Source organism: Nicotiana tomentosiformis, chromosome 9 (assembly GCF_000390325.3).
Source record: "Nicotiana tomentosiformis chromosome 9, ASM39032v3, whole genome shotgun sequence".
Lineage (NCBI taxonomy): Eukaryota > Viridiplantae > Streptophyta > Magnoliopsida > Solanales > Solanaceae > Nicotiana > Nicotiana tomentosiformis.
In genome coordinates this window covers 100,083,223-100,101,138 of record NC_090820.1, presented here as the reverse complement: position 1 = coordinate 100,101,138, position 17,916 = coordinate 100,083,223, and the positions used below count along the sequence as shown (strand labels likewise).

General features: G+C 39.6%; 1 protein-coding gene across 1 annotated transcript; it reads left to right on the top strand.

The window, feature by feature from the left end:
• The first annotated feature begins 13,787 nt into the window (after positions 1-13,787).
• Positions 13,788-15,109, top strand: LOC104084526 (uncharacterized). The gene is made up of 2 exons (XM_009588412.4): positions 13,788-14,245; positions 14,753-15,109. Exons 1-2 carry the CDS (start codon positions 13,792-13,794, stop codon positions 14,821-14,823), a joined length of 525 nt encoding a protein of 174 aa, XP_009586707.1. The 5' UTR covers positions 13,788-13,791; the 3' UTR covers positions 14,824-15,109.
• Positions 15,110-17,916: the final 2,807 nt, after the last annotated feature.

The following is a 17,916-nucleotide window of genomic DNA, read 5'->3' as shown; positions in this document are numbered from 1 at the left end:
GTTGAAAGCTTAAGTGGAAATGGTTGACCGGATATTGAATTATGAGTAAAAGACTCCGAAATAGAATTTTGATAGTTTCGTCAGCTCTTTTGAGTGATTTTGGACTTAGGAAAGTGTCCAGATTATGATTTGGAGGTCCGTAGTGGAAATAGGCTTGAAATGGCAAAAGTTGGAATTTTTGAAAAGTTTGATCGGGAGTGGACTTTTTGATATCGGGGTCGGATTCCAATTTCGGAAATTGGAGTAGGTTTGTAATGTCATTTGTAACTTATGTGAAAATTTTGGGGTCAATCGGACATGATTTGATAGGTTTCGGTGTTGTTTGTAGAAATTAGAATTCCTTAGTTTCAATAGGCTTGAATTGGGGAACGATTCGTGTTTTGAAGTTGTTTGATATGATTTGAGGGCTCAACTAAGTTCGTATGAGGTTTTATGACTTGTTGGTATATTTGGTTGAGGTCCTAGGGGCCTCGGGTTGATTCCGGATGGTTAACGGATCAAAAGTTGAAGTTGAGAGATTGTTAAAGCTGGAGACTGCTGGTGTAACCGCACCTGCGGAGCTTTGATCGCAGGTGCGAGCTCGCAAGTGCAGGCTGGGTTGCACAGGTGGGAGTTTGGAGGGGTGTGTACAGGTGGCCGCAGGTGCGAGGAATTTGCCGCACCTACGCGACAGTAGATGCGGCAGGGGGGACCACAGAATCGCAATTAGGTAGGGGAGTTGGGTTCTGCAGAAGCATCTTGGAGGCTCGTAGAAGCGAGTCCGCAGGAGCGGAAGAAGCCGCAGATGCGGGTGAGTGGTCAATTCTGTGATGCCGCAGAAGCGGTTAAGTTTTTGCAGAAGCGGAAGTGCTAGACAAAACACTTAAATACAAGGGTTCGCGATTTTTCTTCATTTTAAACATTTTGAGCTCGGGTTTTGGCGATTCTTGAGAGGAATTTCGAAGGGATTCTTGAGGTAAGTCCCTTGTGCTCATTTTCAATCAATAATCTTACTTCCCTATTGATTTTTCTACCTAGTTGGTATGTATTTAAGGTGTAAATTAAGAGTTTGAGGCTAGAGATTTGTAGAGTTTGATTTGGGGATTTGGTGTCGGATTTTGATAAATTTGGTATAGTTGGACTCGTGGTTGAATGGGGTTTCGGGTTTTGTGACATTTATCAAATTTTGAGACGTGGGCCTGGGGCCCGACTTTTGAGTCGATTTTTGACTTTTGATTAATAACTTAGAATTTGCTTAAGGAGTTGATTCCTTTAGCCCGTATTGATTATATCGAATTTGTTATCGCTAGATTCGAGGCATTCTGTAGCCGTTTCGCGAGGCAAAGTTGTGTTGGAGTAGAGTGTTGCTCGGATTAAGGTAAGTAACAGTTCTAAATTTGGTTATGAGGGTACGAAACCCCGTATTATGTGTCATGTGTTTGGTTTTGAGGTGACGCACATGCTAGGTGACGGGCGTGTGGGCGTGCACCGTTGAAATTATGGCTCAGCCAATTCCATGGAACTGTGTAGTTGAATAATCTATTGTTATCCATACATTTTCCACGTATTAGAGAAATTGGATTGCAAATCATGTTAGAAATCATATTTAGACCATGTGCTGACATTATAGGGACCCACAAAGGTCGTGTACATGTTGAATTATCTTCTAATTTGTTGTTTTGTACTCAGTCACAGTTTTACTTGCATATTATATCTCAGTCTCTATTGTTCATTATTGATACATTATGTCATTGCTGTTTGGGCTGAATATCATGATTTCTGAGAACGAGAGACTGGAGAGGTTGATGACTGAGTGAGACCGAGGGCCTAATTGTGAGGATATTTATGATATCGGGTTGCACGCCGCAACATGCTTCACTGATATATGCCATGATTGGCTTGTTATAGCGCTTGGGTTGAAGGAGCCCATCTGGAGTATGTACACACCCCTAGTGAGCGTAGGTACCTACTGAGTGCGAGTACCGAGTGCCAAGTGCTGAGCGACTTAGAGGAATGTGTGACTGTGAGGAATGAATGATTGTGAGGTTGGAGTGAATGGGAGGACTGAGTGACTACTGCTCTGTGAGGATGCATTTGACTTCATTATTTTTACACTTTAACTGTCATATATCACTGTCTTGAAATTTATGAAAGATATTATCTTCTGTTCCAGTTGGACTTGACATGAATTAACTATTTTGGTCTTAATTGTCGAAATTGAAAGCATGCCTACCTTCCTATACTGAAATTACTGTAATTGAACTTTAACTATGAAGTTCAACACTACTTTCAGTTCTTCACTTAGTCTTGTTACTTACTGAGTTGGTTGTACTCACGCTACACCCTGTACTTCGTGTGCAGATCCAGGTGTTTCCGGATAAGGTGGGTATTGATTTCATCGCACTGTTGATTTTCTGGAGATTCCAAAGTAGATGCCCGCGTTTCGCAAACCTTGCCTCTCCTTCCCTATCTTTCCGCTTACTGTATTTAGTTTCAGACTAACATAGACAGTATGTTTTCCACAGCTTTGACACATCGATAGTTGGGAACTTTCATGTTGAGTTTTGGTTTTCTATCCCTGTTTATTTGAACTTTTATTATTTAAACTACTTTAATTCATTTTCTGTTAGAAGTGTTGGAATTATTTCGCAATGACGGCTTGCCTAGTATCACGTTAGGCACCATTATGACAGGTTAGGATTTTGAGTCGTGACAAGTTAGTATCAGAGCCTAGGTTACATAGGTCTCACAAGTCATGAGCAGGTTTAGTAGAGTCTTGCGGATCGGTACGAAGACGTATGTACTTAGCTTCGAGAGGTTGCTGAACCCTTAGGAAACTTCATATTCTTGTATTCTTGTCGTGCAGATTTGTTGACTCTGGTAACTAAACTTCTGTATTTTATTCTCTTACAGATGGTGAGTACACATACTACCGGACAGGATGGACAACCACCAGTACCACCAGCTAGGGTCGCGGTAGGGGCAGAGGTGCAGCTTGTACAGCAGCTAGGGCAGCACCTACAGATCCGCCAGTTGCCCCAGTTCAGGAGCAGGTTCTAGTTGTGGTTGAGCCAATTGGGCCAGCTTTGGCACTAGCTGTGCCTATTGTGATTCCAGGCTTTCAGGAGATTTTGACTCAGATTCTGACTGTGTGCACTAGCCTTGCTCAGGCGGTTTCAGTTCTGGCCACAACAATTACTTCTCAGGCCGGGGGAGGTACTCAGACTCCCGCCACCCGTACTCCAAAGCAAGTGATGCAGAGACTCCAGACACCGGGGGTACTACCAGCCCAGTTAGTTGCAGCTGCTCAGGCCTAGGTGGGTCCCGTTATGACTTATGATAAGCAGAGGAGACTTGAGAGATTTGGGAGGCTTCTGCCTCCATCATTTAGCCGTGCTGAGTCAGAAGATGCTCACGGCTTCTTGGATAAGTGCCAGCAGATTCTTCGCACGACTGGTATTCTGGAGACCAATGGGGTCTCGTTCACTACTTTTCAGTTCACTGGGGCTGCCTTCAGATGGTGGGAGGCTTATGAGAGGCGCAGGTCGGTCGGTGCAGCACCACTTACATGGAAGGAGTTCTCCGTTCTCTTCTTATAATAGTTCATGCCACTGTCTCGCAAGGAGGAGTTGCACAAATAGTTTGAGCAGTTACGTCATGAGGGCATGTTTGTGAAGCAATAAGAGATGAGGTTTTCTGAGTTAGCCTATCACGCAGTTTGTTTGGTTCCCGCTGATAGGGAGAGGATTAGGAGGTTCATTGATGACCTCACATATCAGATGTGGTTGCTCGGCATATAGAGATGGTCCGTAGCCAGGAGCATAGAGAGAGGACGGCCAAGAGGCCTCGTGGATCGGGTAGTTTCAACGGTGTTCCTTCTAGAGGTTAGTTCTACCACGGCAGAGGTCATCCTTATAGGCAAGCTCAGACGGCTCATCCAGTTCACCGTGGTGCATCATCCAGCCATGGTTCATACAATTTTCATCAGGGTCAGTGATCTCTCAGTGCCCTTCCAGCTCAGAGTTTGTCCCGTGCTCCATCGGCAAAGGGTTCATCTATGTGGGGTCCTTCTAGCAGTTATCCCAGTGCTCGGGGCTAATTTCAATCCCCACCGCCAGCACCGGGGAGTTGCTTTGAGTGCGGGGAGTTTGGGAATATGTGGAGGCAGTGTCCTCGTCGCCCGATAGGTCTAGTGCAGCATAAGAGTCAGGCTGCGACTTCAGCACCAGTTACTTCACCACCCGCCCAGCCAGCTCGGGGTGGGGCTCAGTCACCTAAGGGTCGCCCAAGAGCGGGAGGCCGATCAGGTGTAGGCCAAGACCGATTCTATTCTATTCCTACCAACCCAGAAATTGTTGCTTCTGATGCAGTGATCACAGGTATTGTCTCAGTATGCCACAGGGATGCCTCTGTATTATTTGACCTTGGTTCCACTTATTTGTATGTATCATCGTATTTTATTCATTATCTGGATATGCCCCGTGAGTCCTTAGTTTCATCTATTCATGTATCTATACTAGTGGGCGATACTATTATTGTGGACCGTGTATATCGATCATGTGTGGTGACTATTGGGGATTAGAGACTAGTGTTTATCTCGTATTGCTTAGTATGGTGGACTTCGACGTGATCTTGGATATGCATTGGTTGTCTCCATGTCATGCTATTCTGGATTGTCACGCTAAGACAGTGACATTGGCGATGCCGGGGTTGCCAAATATTGAGTGGAGAGGTTCTCTAGACTATGTTCCCAGCAGGGTGATTTCATATTTGAAGGCCCAACGGATGGTTGGGAAGGGTTATTTATCTTATTTGGCCTTTGTGAGGGATGTTGGTATTGATACTCCTACTATTGATTCTATTCCGGTGGTTCGAGATTTTCCGGATATGTTTCCTGCAGGCCTATCGGGCATGCCGCCCGACAGGGATATTGAATTTGGTAATTACTGGGTGCCGGGAACTCAACACATTTCTATTCCACCGTATCGTATAGCACCAGTTGAGTTGAAGAAATTGAAGGAGCAGTTTCAGGAACTTCTTGATAAGGGATTTGTTAGGCCTAGTGTGTCGTCATGGGGTGCACCGGTTCTCTTTATGAAGAAGAATGATGGTATTATGCGGATCTGCATTGATTACAGGCAGTTGAACAAAGTTACCATCAAGAACAAGTATCCATTGCCACGCATTGATGATCTATTTGACCAGCTTCATGGAGCGAGGGTGTTCTCTAATATTGACTTGAGGTCTGGGTATCACCAGTTGAAGAATCGGGACTCGGACATTCTAAAGACAACATTCAGAACCCGTTATGGTCATTATGAGTTCCTCGTGATGTCGTTTGGGCTGACGAACGCCCCAGCAGCATTCATGCATCTGATGAACAGTGTATTTCAGCCTTATCATGACTCGTTTTTCATAGTGTTCATTGATGACATCTTGGTGTACTCTCGTATCAAGGAGGAACATGCCCAACATTTGAGGATTGTGTTGCAACGGTTGAGGGAGGAGAATCTTTATGCCAAGTTCTCCAAATGTGAGTTTTGGCTTAGTTCAATGGCGTTCTTGGGGAGCGTGGTGTCCAGTAAAATGATTCAGGTGGATCTGAAGAAGATAGAGGCGGTTCATAGTTTTCAAGATCGTCCTCAACTATGGAGATTCAAATCTTTCTCGGCTTGGCCGGTTATTATCGTCGCTTCATGGGGGGTTTCTCGTCTATTGCACCGCCTTTGACCAAATTAACCCAGAAGGGTGCTATTTTCAGGTGGACAAACGAGTGTAAAGAGAGCTTTCAGAAGCTCAAGACTGCCTTGATCACAACTTCAGTGCTAGTTTTGCCTTCGGCTTCAGGCTCTTATACAGTGTATTATGATGCTTCTCGGATCGGTATTGGATATGTCTTGATGCAAGAAGGTGGAGTGATTGTTTATGCTTCGCGCCAGTTGAAGACTCATGAGAAGAACTACTATGTCTATGATTTGAAGTTAGTTGCCATCGTTTATGCATTGAAGATTTGAAGGCATTATCTCTACGGTGTGTCTTGTGAGGTGTTTACATATAATCGGCGTCTCCAGTATTTGTTCAAACAGAAGGATCTAAATTTGAGGCAGCGGAGATGGTTGGAGCTGCTAAAGTACTATGATATCACTATTCTATATCATCCCGGGAAGGCTAATGTGGTAGCCGATGCCTTGAGTAGAAAGGCGCTAAGTATGGGTAGCCTTGCATTCATTCCTGTTGGTGAGAGACCTCTTGCAGTTGATGTTCAGGCTTTGTCCAACCAGCTCTTGAGATTAGATGTCTTAGAGCCTAGTCGGGTTCTAGCTTGTGTGGTTTCTCGGCCTTCCGTATATGATCGCATGAGAGAGCGCAAGTATGATGATCCTCATTTGCTTGTCCTTAAGAACACGCTTCATCACGGAGATGCCAATGATATTACTATTGGGGATGATGTAGGGTCGGATTTGTGTACCTAATGTGGATGGGTTACGTGAGTTGATTCTTGAAGAGGCTCACAGTTTGCGGTATTCCATTCATCCAGGTGCCGCAAAGATGTACCAAAACTTGAGGCAGTATTATTGGTGGAGAAGAATGAAGACGGATATAGTGGGGGTTGTAGCTCGGTGCCTTAACTGTCAGCAGATGAAGTATGAGCATTAGAGACTGGGCAGATTGCTTCAGAGTTTAGAGATTCCAGAGTGGAAATTAGAGCGGATCACCATGGATTTTGTAGTTGGGCTCCCACGGACTTCGAGGAAGTTCGATACTATTTGGGTGATTGTAGATTGGCTGACCAAGTTCGCATACTTCATTCCAGTGGGACTACTTATTCTTTGGAGCGGTTGGCTGTTACATTCGAGAGATTGTTCGCCTTCACGGTGTGCCAGTGTCCGTCATTTGAGATTGGGGCACACAGTTTACATCGTAGTTTTTGGAGAGCCGTGTAGTAAGAGTTAGGTACCTAGTTGAGTGGAGCACAGCATTTGAACCTCAGACGGACGGACAATCAGAGCGCACTATTCAGATATTGGAGGACATGTTACGCATTTGTGTCACTGATTTCGGGGGTTCATGGGATCAGTTTCTACCGCTCGCAGAGTTTGCCTACAATAACAGCTACTAGTCGAGCATTCTGATGGCTCTGTATGAGGCTCTGTATGGGAGACTGTGTAGATAGCTGGTGGGTTGGTTTGTACCGGGTGAGGCTAGGCTATTGGGTACTGACTTGGTTCAGGATGCGTTGGACAAGGTTAAATTGATTTAGGAGCGGCTTCGCACGGCGCAGTTTAGACAGAAGAGTTATGCCGATAAGAGGGTCTGTGATGTTGCTTACATGGTTGGGAGAAGGTTCTACTCAAGATTTCACCAATGAAGAGTGTTATAAGGTTCGAGAAGAAGGGCAAGTTGAGCCCTCGGTATAATGGGCCGTTTGAGGTACTTCAGAAGATAGGGGATGTGGCTTACAAGCTTGCCTTGCCACCTAGTTTGTCGAGTGTGCATCCAGTGTTTCATATTTCTATGCTCCAAAAGTATGTCGACGATCCGTCTCATGTAGTGGATTTCAGCACAGTTCAGTTGGATGGTGATTTGACTTATGATATAGAGCTAGTAGCCATTTTGAATCGATAGGTTCGAAAGTTGAGGTCAAAGGATATAGCTTCAGTGAAGGTGCAGTGGAGAGGTCAGCTAGTTGAGGAGGCTACTTGGGAGACTGAGCGGGAGATGCGGAGTAGATATCCACACCTATTTGAGACTCCAGGAATGTTTCTAGACCCGTTCGAGGACGAACGTTTGTTTAAGAGGGGGAGGATTTAACGACTCGACTGGTCTTTTTGAGAGTTGTAGCTCTGTTTTCCCATTTACTACTCATTTTGTACTTTAAAGCTGTTATGTGACTTTCCTGGGTAGTCTATGTGGGTCCGGAGAGATTTCAGAATGAAATGAGACACTTAGTCTCAAGGTTGAAAGCTTAAGTTGAAATGGTTGATTGGATGTTGATTTATGAGTAAACGAGTCCGGAATGGAATTTTGATGGTTCAGTTAGCTCCGTTGGGTGATTTTGGACTTAGGAGTGTGACCGGATAGTGATTTGGTGGTCCGTAGTGGAATTAGGCTTGAAATGGCGAAAGTTGGAATTTTTGAAAAGTTTGACCGGGAGTGGTCTTTTTGATATCGGGGTCGGATTCTGATTTCGGAAGTTGGAGTAGGTTTGTAATTTTATTTGTGACTTGTGTACAAAATTTGGGGTCAATCGGACATGATTTGATAGGTTTCGGCGTCGTTTGTAGAAGTTGAAATTCCTTTGTTTCAATAGGATTGAATTGGGGCGTGATTTATGTTTCGAAGTTGTTCGATGTGATTTGATGGCTTGACTAAGTTCGTATGAGGTTTTAGGACTTGTTGATATGTTTGGTTGATGTCCCAGGGTCTCAGGTTGATTCCAGATGGTTAACGAATCAAAAGTTGAAGTTGAGAGATTGTTGAAGCTCGACTTTGCTGGTGTAACCACACCTGCGGAACTTTGATCGCAAGTGTGGGATGAGTTGCGCAGGTGAGAGTTTGGAGGTATGTGTACAGGTGGCCGTAGGTGCGAGGGAGTTTCCGCACCTGCGTGACCGCAGATGCGGCAGGGGAGGGAGGACCGCAGAAGTGCAATTAGGCAGGGGAGCTGGGTTCCGCAGAATCGGCTTGGAGGCTCGCAGAAGCGAGTCTACAAGAGCGGAGTGATGGGCCGCAGGAGCGGAAGAAGCCGTAGATGTGGGTGAGTGGTCGCTTCTGCGATGCCGCAGAAGCGGTTAAGTTTTCGCAGAAGCGGAAAAGCTGGACAGAACACTTAAATAAAGGGTTCGTGATTTTACTTCATTTTAAACATTTTGAGCTCGGGTTTTGTCGACTCTTGAGAGGATTTTCGAAGGGATTCTTGAGGTAAGTCCCTTGTGCTCATTTTCAATCAATAATCTTGCTTCACCATTGATTTTTCCACCTAGTTGGTGTGTATTTAAGGTGTAAATTGAGAGTTTGAGACTAGGGATTTTGAGAGTTTGATTTGGGGATTTGGATGACGATTTGATGTCGGATTTTGATAAATTTAGTAGGGTTAGAATCGTGGTTGAATGGGTTTTCGGATTTTATGACTTTTATCAAATTTCGAGACGTGGGCCCGGGGGCCAGCTTTTGAGTTGATTTTTGACTTTTGATTAATAACTTAGCATTTTCTTATGGACTTAATTCCTTTAACCCGTATTGATTATATCAAATTGTTTATGGCTAGATTCGAGGCATTCAGAGTCCATTTCACGAGGCAAGGGTGTGTTGGAGTAGAGAGTTGCTCGGATTAAAGTAACTAACAGTTCTAAATTTGGTTCTTAGGGTACGAAACCCCGTATTATGTGTCATGTCTTTGGTTTTGAGGCGACGCACATGCTAGGTGACGGGCGTGCACCGTAGAAATTATGGCTCGACCAATTCCATGGAATTGTGTAGTTGAATAATCTATTGTTATCCGTACATTTTCCATATATTAGAGTAACTGAACTGCAAATCATGTTGGAAATCATGTTTAGACCATGTGTTGACACTGTAGGGACCCACAGAGGTTGTGTACATATTGAATTATCTGCTAATTTGTTATTTTGTACTCAGTCACAATTTTACTTGCATATTACATCTCAGTCTCTATTGTTCATTGTTGATACATTATGTCATTGTTGTTTGGGATGATTATCATGATTTCTGAGAGCCTAAGAAACTGGAGAGGTTGATGACTGAGTGAGGCCGAGGGCATGATTATGAGGATATTTATGGGATCGGGTTGGACGCCGCAACATGTTTTACTGATATATGCCATGATTGGCTTGTTATAGCGTTTGGGCTGAAGGAGCCCCTCCGGAGTTTGTACATACCCCTAGTGAGCACAGGTACCTACTGAGCGCGAGTGCCAAGTGTCGAGTGCTGAGCGACTGAGAGGAATGAGTGACTGTGAGGAATTAGTGATTGTGAGGTTGGAGTGAATGGGAGGACTGAGTGGTTGCTGCTCTGTGAGGATGCATTTGACTTCATTATTTTTGCACTTCAACTGTCATATATCACCGTCTTGAAATTTATGAGAGATATTATCTTCTGTATCAGTTGAACTTGACATGAATTAACTGTTTTGATCTTAATTGTCGAACTTGAAAGCATGCCTACCTTCCTATGCTTGAATTACTGTAATTGAACTTTAACTGTGAAGCTCGTCACTACTTTCAGTTCTTCATGTAGGCTTGTTACTTACTGAGTTGGTTGTACTCACGCTACACCCTGCACTTCATGTGTAGATCCAGGTATTTCCGGATACGGTGGGTGTTGATTTCATTGCACAATTGATCTTCTGGAGATTCTAAGGTAGTTGCCCGACGTTTCGCAGACCTTGTCTCTCCTTCCATATCTTTCCGCTTATTGTATTTAATTTCAGACTATTATAGACATTATTTTTTCTAGACTTGTGATGTATAGATGCTCATGTACTCTGTGACACCCCAATAGTTGAGAACTTCCGCATTGAGTTTTGGGTTTCTATCCCTGTTTATGAGAACTTTTATTATTTAAGCTGCTTTAATTCATTTTCTGTTAAAAGTGTTGGAATTATTTCGTAATGTCGGCTTGCCTAGTATCACGTTAGGCGCCATCACGACATGTTAGGATTTTGGATTGTGACAGCATCCTACGTTCACGCAAGATTTGCGGAAGAGCCAATCCTAAAAGGAGCAATGTAGACAACCTACCTAATTATGCAAGCATTAGTGACTGGTTCCACCACTCGAATCCAAAAAAATTACACGAAGATAACTTTACCGTTACTCCAAGATTTCCTTCGGGAACTTCATCAAATGGAAAAAAAAGTTGTTTTCACTTGAGAATTCCCAGACTCAACTTCAAATACAATGCGGTTTGGAACTGGTTTACATAATGTGTCAGGAATTACATCATAGTTGTATAGTTGATCAAATGAGACCATCAATCAAATCCTAATGGAGGCAAAAAGAGCCAAAAATATTTATTGCCATCGTTTTAAGCTATTATGGACAAAGTAACTCCTTACTTATGTTAGTGGAAAGTAGCAGATTCACCGATATAAAAAAATAAAATAAAAAGAGGATAAATTTACCTACGAGTAAATTGCTAATGTATTCTCTTTCTCCCAATTTTTAAACTTTTCAAAAGAGTGTTGTTAGTTGCATAAGAAGCTACCTTGAGAGATAAAATGATTGATTTTAGCAAATAATATTACTCCTATGTTTATCAAATCTCTTGATAAAATCTTCTCCCATAATATTATGCTCTAGTTCCTGTAGTACTCTTCGCCAAGTTTTAGGAAATGAGAATAAATTACTTAATATTGTTTTGTCGCTGAAAATTGAACTCTAATCTCCTATGATTTTTCGCACTTCATTAAACGCTATTTAATTAATGGAGTATACTATGAGTGAACAATGTAGTTGTAGTCGAGGCTGTCTAACTTTTGTTCTTTCCTTTCGTCATTGCTTTTATGTTCTTTTCAAAATTCTCTAAGATACCTTGGACAAAAAGGAGAGATCCCCAGGGAGAAACCTCTGAGAAGATATGGGATTTACAAATATAAAATTTTAGTAGGACAATTATCATAATGAAATCTTTAAAAATACTTAAAACCTAGAGATTGAGAGGGAGTGCTCGCATGCTTTTAGCTTTACTCTTCTTGAATTATTCTACTAATCATTCAAAATTATCTGATAAAATGTAAGTGCGTTGGAGCTACGTTCGTGTTATATATTTTAATATAATTATGGAAATAAGTTAAGTCCGAGAAATTAATACTCCTTTTATGCTCTGATTTACATAAACCATAGTCCATACTAGTGTTGGCAAAATGGATAAAAGAAAATAGTTATCCACCCATATTATTCATTAAAAATGAGTTGGAAAATGAACTTTTTAGAAACGGGTCAAATATGGATAAGAACCAGATTATCCATTTAGAAAATGGATAACCAATGAGTTTAACTTTACATTTGTAAAGCCTCAAATTGGGGTTCCTCAAGTTTGAGAGACTAAGAATTCTCTCAAAAGTAATCATATTCAAAAAGTCATGGATAATATGGATATCCATATTATTCGATGGTTAACACATTTTTTATCCGTATTAAATATGAGTCTGATCAGATAATTTATCCGTTTTTCATTATTAATTTTTGACCCGTCCATATCCGACCCGAACCACCAGTTTGTCACCCCTAGTCCATACTATTAAAATTTTGCCTGAAAATGCAACAATCTTCATATGTAATTGTAAGGCTTTCTAAAGCTTTTAAGAGGACGTAGATACTTTGTCACACTGGACATAGAAGTTGTACCAAATTTATAAAGTTCTAAAAGCAATACAGTATAATTGGAAAAGAAAAGCAAAAAAGAAAAAAGAATATAATGGCACAAGGATTAAACACTAGCAATGAAAGAATTAATATCTTATTTCATTAGGAATCAAATAGAGCGGAAGTAAAGGTCATGTTCAAAGACAACAGCAAGGCATTCCAATCTACGAAAACTCATTTGCCGAGGCCCTAAAAAATAAGCGGACTTAGAATTTGAAGTTTATTGGTTCTATAACAACTTCAAATTACTACTATAATAATAATTAAATTTACAGTCAAATATTTAACGAAATATTCAATAATATGTAAAAAGATCTGAAAAATATTGCTCACGTGAACTCTATTTAACCCTATAAATCCGGTCCTAGCCTAAACTATAGAAATTATTTTTAGTATATATCATGTGTTGCTGTTAATTAGGATTACTAGCCACCGTTGGAAGAGAAAATTACTTTTTCGTCTATTTTTTCTTCTTTATCACGCTCACAATTTAAAAGAAAAGATTCTGCTAATATTTAATCAATTTTAAACCACACAAATCTAAATTAGTCGATATTACAATGCGAATAACAAAAACCATAAATATAACAGACGAAGAAAGATTGAAGAGTAGGTGAAACCTCGTAATTTCCGTTAAAAAGGGATGTTTCGAAAAGTACATAGAACAGCTTCTACTTCTGCTTTGGCCAGTGAACTACAGCAGCTTTCTGAGAAAGATTCTTCTTCTGGGCATAATTACCTATCACCACCATGCACAAAAAATCAACCTTTAGTCCTAAGCCATTTTTGTCTGGTGTGTGCTACACTTCTGTTCTACCCTCCTCTTGTCCACACCCTATTAAAATTTCTCATATGCCCCGATATGTCCCAATGTAAATTGGTTTGAATAAATAAATAAAAAAGTTAGCTTTGTGCACTAAGCTCCCGCTATGCATTGGGTTCGGAGAAGTACCATATCACAAGAGTCTGTTGTACGTAGTTTTAGCTTACATTTCTGCAAGAGGTTGTTTACACGGTTCGAACCCGTGATTTCCTTGTCATGTGACAATAAGTTTATCAGTTATGTCAAGACTCACCTTCCTGGTTTGAATATCATATTTTAATTTAAAATAAAAGTAGTCACAGGTTCGAACAGTGAAAGTATCTACTAATGTTTGTATTAGAGTACACTATCTACGTCACACCCCGTAAGTACGACCCTTCCCGAATTCCTACGTAAACGTGAAATGCTTTGTGTGCGGGCTACTATTTACCCTTCTATTTAAAACAAAAGTAGATATGGAGGAAAAATTAGATTATGAAAAGGGCAGTTTGGAGATTTGGTCAGACATAATATAAGCAATGGTCCCACCTTCACTCACACACAAATCTTGTTAAAATCCTCTCTTTTTTCTTCATCCCTTTGCACCATTTCATCAAAGTCCCAATGGCCAATCTTAACACCATTTTAACACCCTCCATGATATTATGTACACTTTTTCTACACCTCTTTCTCTTTCCTTATTCCACATTTTCCTCAATTAGTTCAATTCATGACCTTCTCAAAAGTAGAGGACTACCAGCTGGGCTATTTCCAAAGAATGTTGTAAAATCATATAATCTTGATAAAAATGGCCATTTGGAAGTTTATTTAGAAAGGCCATGTGTTGCAAAATTTGAGACATGGGTGTTTTTTGACACTATTGTTAAAGCTAATCTTAGTTATGGTGGATTAATTGGATTAGAGGGTCTATCTCAGGAAGAGCTTTTTCTTTGGTTGCCAGTGAAAGATATTATAGTATATGATCCTTCTTCTGGTTTGATCTTGTTTGACATTGGTTTGGCTCATAAACAAATATCCCTTTCTCTTTTTGAAGAGCCTCCTCTTTGTACTCCTCAAGGTAACCTCTTTATTCTCCTTTGTACATTACAAGTAAATTTAGAATTTAGACGTTCTGGGTTCTAATTTGAGTTAGATATAATTCAGAATAACAATATACAAACGAAAACCAATCACAAGGAAAATGAAAAAAAAAGTTGGATTGGGAAGTAATAAAGGGCAGTTCGATACATTAAACTTTCGCTATGTGTGCGAGATTCAGGGAAGGGCCGGGCCACAAAGGCCGGAAGGGGAAGTAATATTCCTCCTATATCCCTACTTGCCTCTCTCGTACATATATATGAGATTCGACTTTGAAGCATTGAATTTTGTCCTAACTCGTGAACTTATTATTGGATCCGCCACTGCTTTATATTTTTTCGATTTACTCAATTCTCTTATACTATTCTTAACTAGTTAAATTTATCCTATCACCTTATGTTACTGTTCAACTTGTATGTTTGTTATCAAGAACATCTCTTTCTGGTTTGTCCATTTGTGATTCTTAGCTTAATATTGGAAAATGCAGGTTTATTAATGGAGAATGATGGGATTAAAGAGTCTGGATTCAGAATTGATTCAAGATTTTCCAGTCTCTAACTCTGTTAAGCTACTGATTTTGCTACGGAATTGTTGGCTTTGGCTTTAATTTTTCTCCAATTGAAGGCGGTTGAAGGCTTTGGAAACGACAAAGTGGAATGAGATTTTTTATTTAGGTGCTTGTAGTAGGATTGTAAAAATAATGGAAACTAACAATATAAAAATTTTGGAAAGAAAATGAGAAAAATTTGAATTTTTTGAAATACTTTCTTGTTCAAATAGATATATGAGTCATGAAATACAAAAAGGGGAAATATATTGTGAGACTATATGACTATTTCAATCTTCTCTTCTACCTTAAAATAATTGTTAGTTGTTCTCAAATTACGAGGTTGAGATATGATTTGAAATTTGTGTGTTCGATATTTTAATCCTTTTAAATTATTATATTTTAAATTAATATTTGTAGATATTCACTAAATTTTTTAAGATAAATACAAAATTTGGACCAAGTTACTAGATTATGCAGAATTCGTAACCTAAACGCTAGTTCTGCCTCTGGTTCACATAGTTACCAGTCCGCACTAGTAGGATTTCCACCAAGGAGTTCAAAAAAATAAAAAAAAGTAAACACGAAAAAAAAACTTATAGGATTTAACACCTAATATATAAATACATGGGAAAAAAAATAAACCTTATATATATAGTGTGATTTTTAGGCACCTAGCTCCCGCCCCTTAGCGAGGCTGCTGCAATCAAGTTCTTATCTTTTTCTGACGAGGAAGATTTAAGGAATACGACTTGCATCCTTTTGTCATTTTTTGATATACGCTATGGCCTAATAATAATTACCCGTTACTAATTATGTAGGTGAAAGGTGTGAATCTAATGCATGACTTTCTGCCCATGTTCAAGGGTGTATCTGGTGTAAAGGTCTGAACTCATAACTTTTGCTCACATTTTATATTTTTACGCAAACAAATATTAAATTTATACAAATAATAAATTTTGAAGCATTTAAATTAGATGAGATATAGTAGAATTACTAATCTAAAACCAAAAAATTCAAATTTTGAATCCGCCCATGTTGCATGACTTAATCAATTATTACAAGCGGCAATGCGTGTCCAAAGTTTTATAATCTTTAAGCTTTTCTGAAAGACAGGTTGCTGTAGATATGTGTGTAGCATCAATTTGAGACTTTATGCTATTCAAAACTAGCAAATTTGTTTTGAGAGAGATAGACCTGTTAATAGGGGGGGAAGGGGAAGAAAGAAAAGGGAAAAATCCAAGGTGAGTTTGACGTTGTACCTAAGCGGTGCCTATATCTATAGTTTTTATTACTAAAGTTTTGGACCTTAATGTGAAATGGCTTTGTCCTAAGATGAGGCCTTTGTCTCCAAATGATGATTAAGAATTTCTTATTTGTCTATCAGTCCCTCCACCCCCCCCCCCCCTTCAAGGGACAAAACTGAAATAACAATTTTTATTCAATCCTAAAGAAATCCAAAGTCAATATAGTACATAATTAATTTGAGTTTAAATTTTAAGTACGAATGGTTTTGTTACTTTTCTTTATTGGTTTAATCTTAATTTATTAACCATTAATTAGAGGGGATTCGAATAAGAATATAATTGTGATTTATAAGTTACATTTCATAAATACGATCTATAAGTTGAATTCACATATGCGACTTATATAAAGCAGTTGATGAATGCGTGTCACGACCCGGAATTCTCACCCTCGGGACCGTAATGGTGTCTTACATTTCACTTGCTAGGCAAGCCAACGTTAGAATAATTTTTAGCCACTTTTAACAAATCAAATTAATCGATACCAATTAAACTGAATAAACTGAAATAGAACTGAAATAGAGTGAGAAAACCTATAATAACCGCAATATCTTGATACAATTCCAGAACTGGTGTCACAAGTGCACTAGCGACTAGAATAATACAGATAATGGTTTGAATGAAAGTAAAACTGTCTGAAATGAAATAAACGGCTAGGATAAGGTAAAAGGTGACTTCAGGGTTTGCTAACGCCATGCAGTTGTACCTCAAGTCTCCGAACCGGCAATCAATATGAGCAATCTACTGACTGCCGCTTGGACCGACTCCAAAATCTGTACAAGAAGCGCAGAGTGTAGTATGAGTACAACCACCGGCCACATATACTCTGTAAGTGCCGAACCTAACTTCGATAAAGTAATGACGAGGCTAAGGCGGGTCACTTACAATAACCTGCACGCAGTATAATAATAATAATAATAATAATAATAATAATAATAATAATAATAATAATAATAATAATAATAATAATAATAATAATAATAATAATAATAATAATAATAATAATAATAATAATAATAATAATAATAATAATAATAATAATAATAATAATAATAATAATAATAATAATAATAATAATAATAACAGGAAAGTAAGACAATTAACTTATGAAAATAAACTCAATCCTCGGAATCGGTAAAACCATAAACACCAGTACTCAAAATGTCGTACGAAATCATTGAAAGCAAACACAGTACAACAATGAATACAAAACACACAATCCGTTGCGGCGCGCAATCTGATCCCACCGTACAAACACAATCCTTTCTTATTTCACCCGTTGCGGTATGTAATCCGATCCCAGCATACAAACACAATCCTCTCTTATTTCACTTGTTGTGGCGTGCAACCCGATCCCAACGTACAAACACAATCTTCCCTTATTTCACCATATTAATATCAAGAATAACATGTAAAATCCGTTGTGGCGTGTAACCCGATCCCACCATATAATCAGAATCAATATCATATTTCTCCCTGATTTCACCATATCAAAGTCACATATAAAATCCGTTGCGGTGTGCAACCTGATCCCATCATATCAGTATCAATCCTCCCTTATTTTACCTGTTGCGACATGCAACCCGTTCTATAATGTCACGACCCAAAATCCAACTAGTCGTGATGGCACCTAACCCAACCCGCTAGGTAAGCCAGTTAACCACTAACCAATTCCAATAACAATCAATAAAATAATTAAGTAAAGAAATTATTTGAATCTGATACATTTCCCAAGAACTGGTAGTACAAATCATGAACTTCTAAGAATAGAGTTTACAAAGATGAAATGGAACAAATACA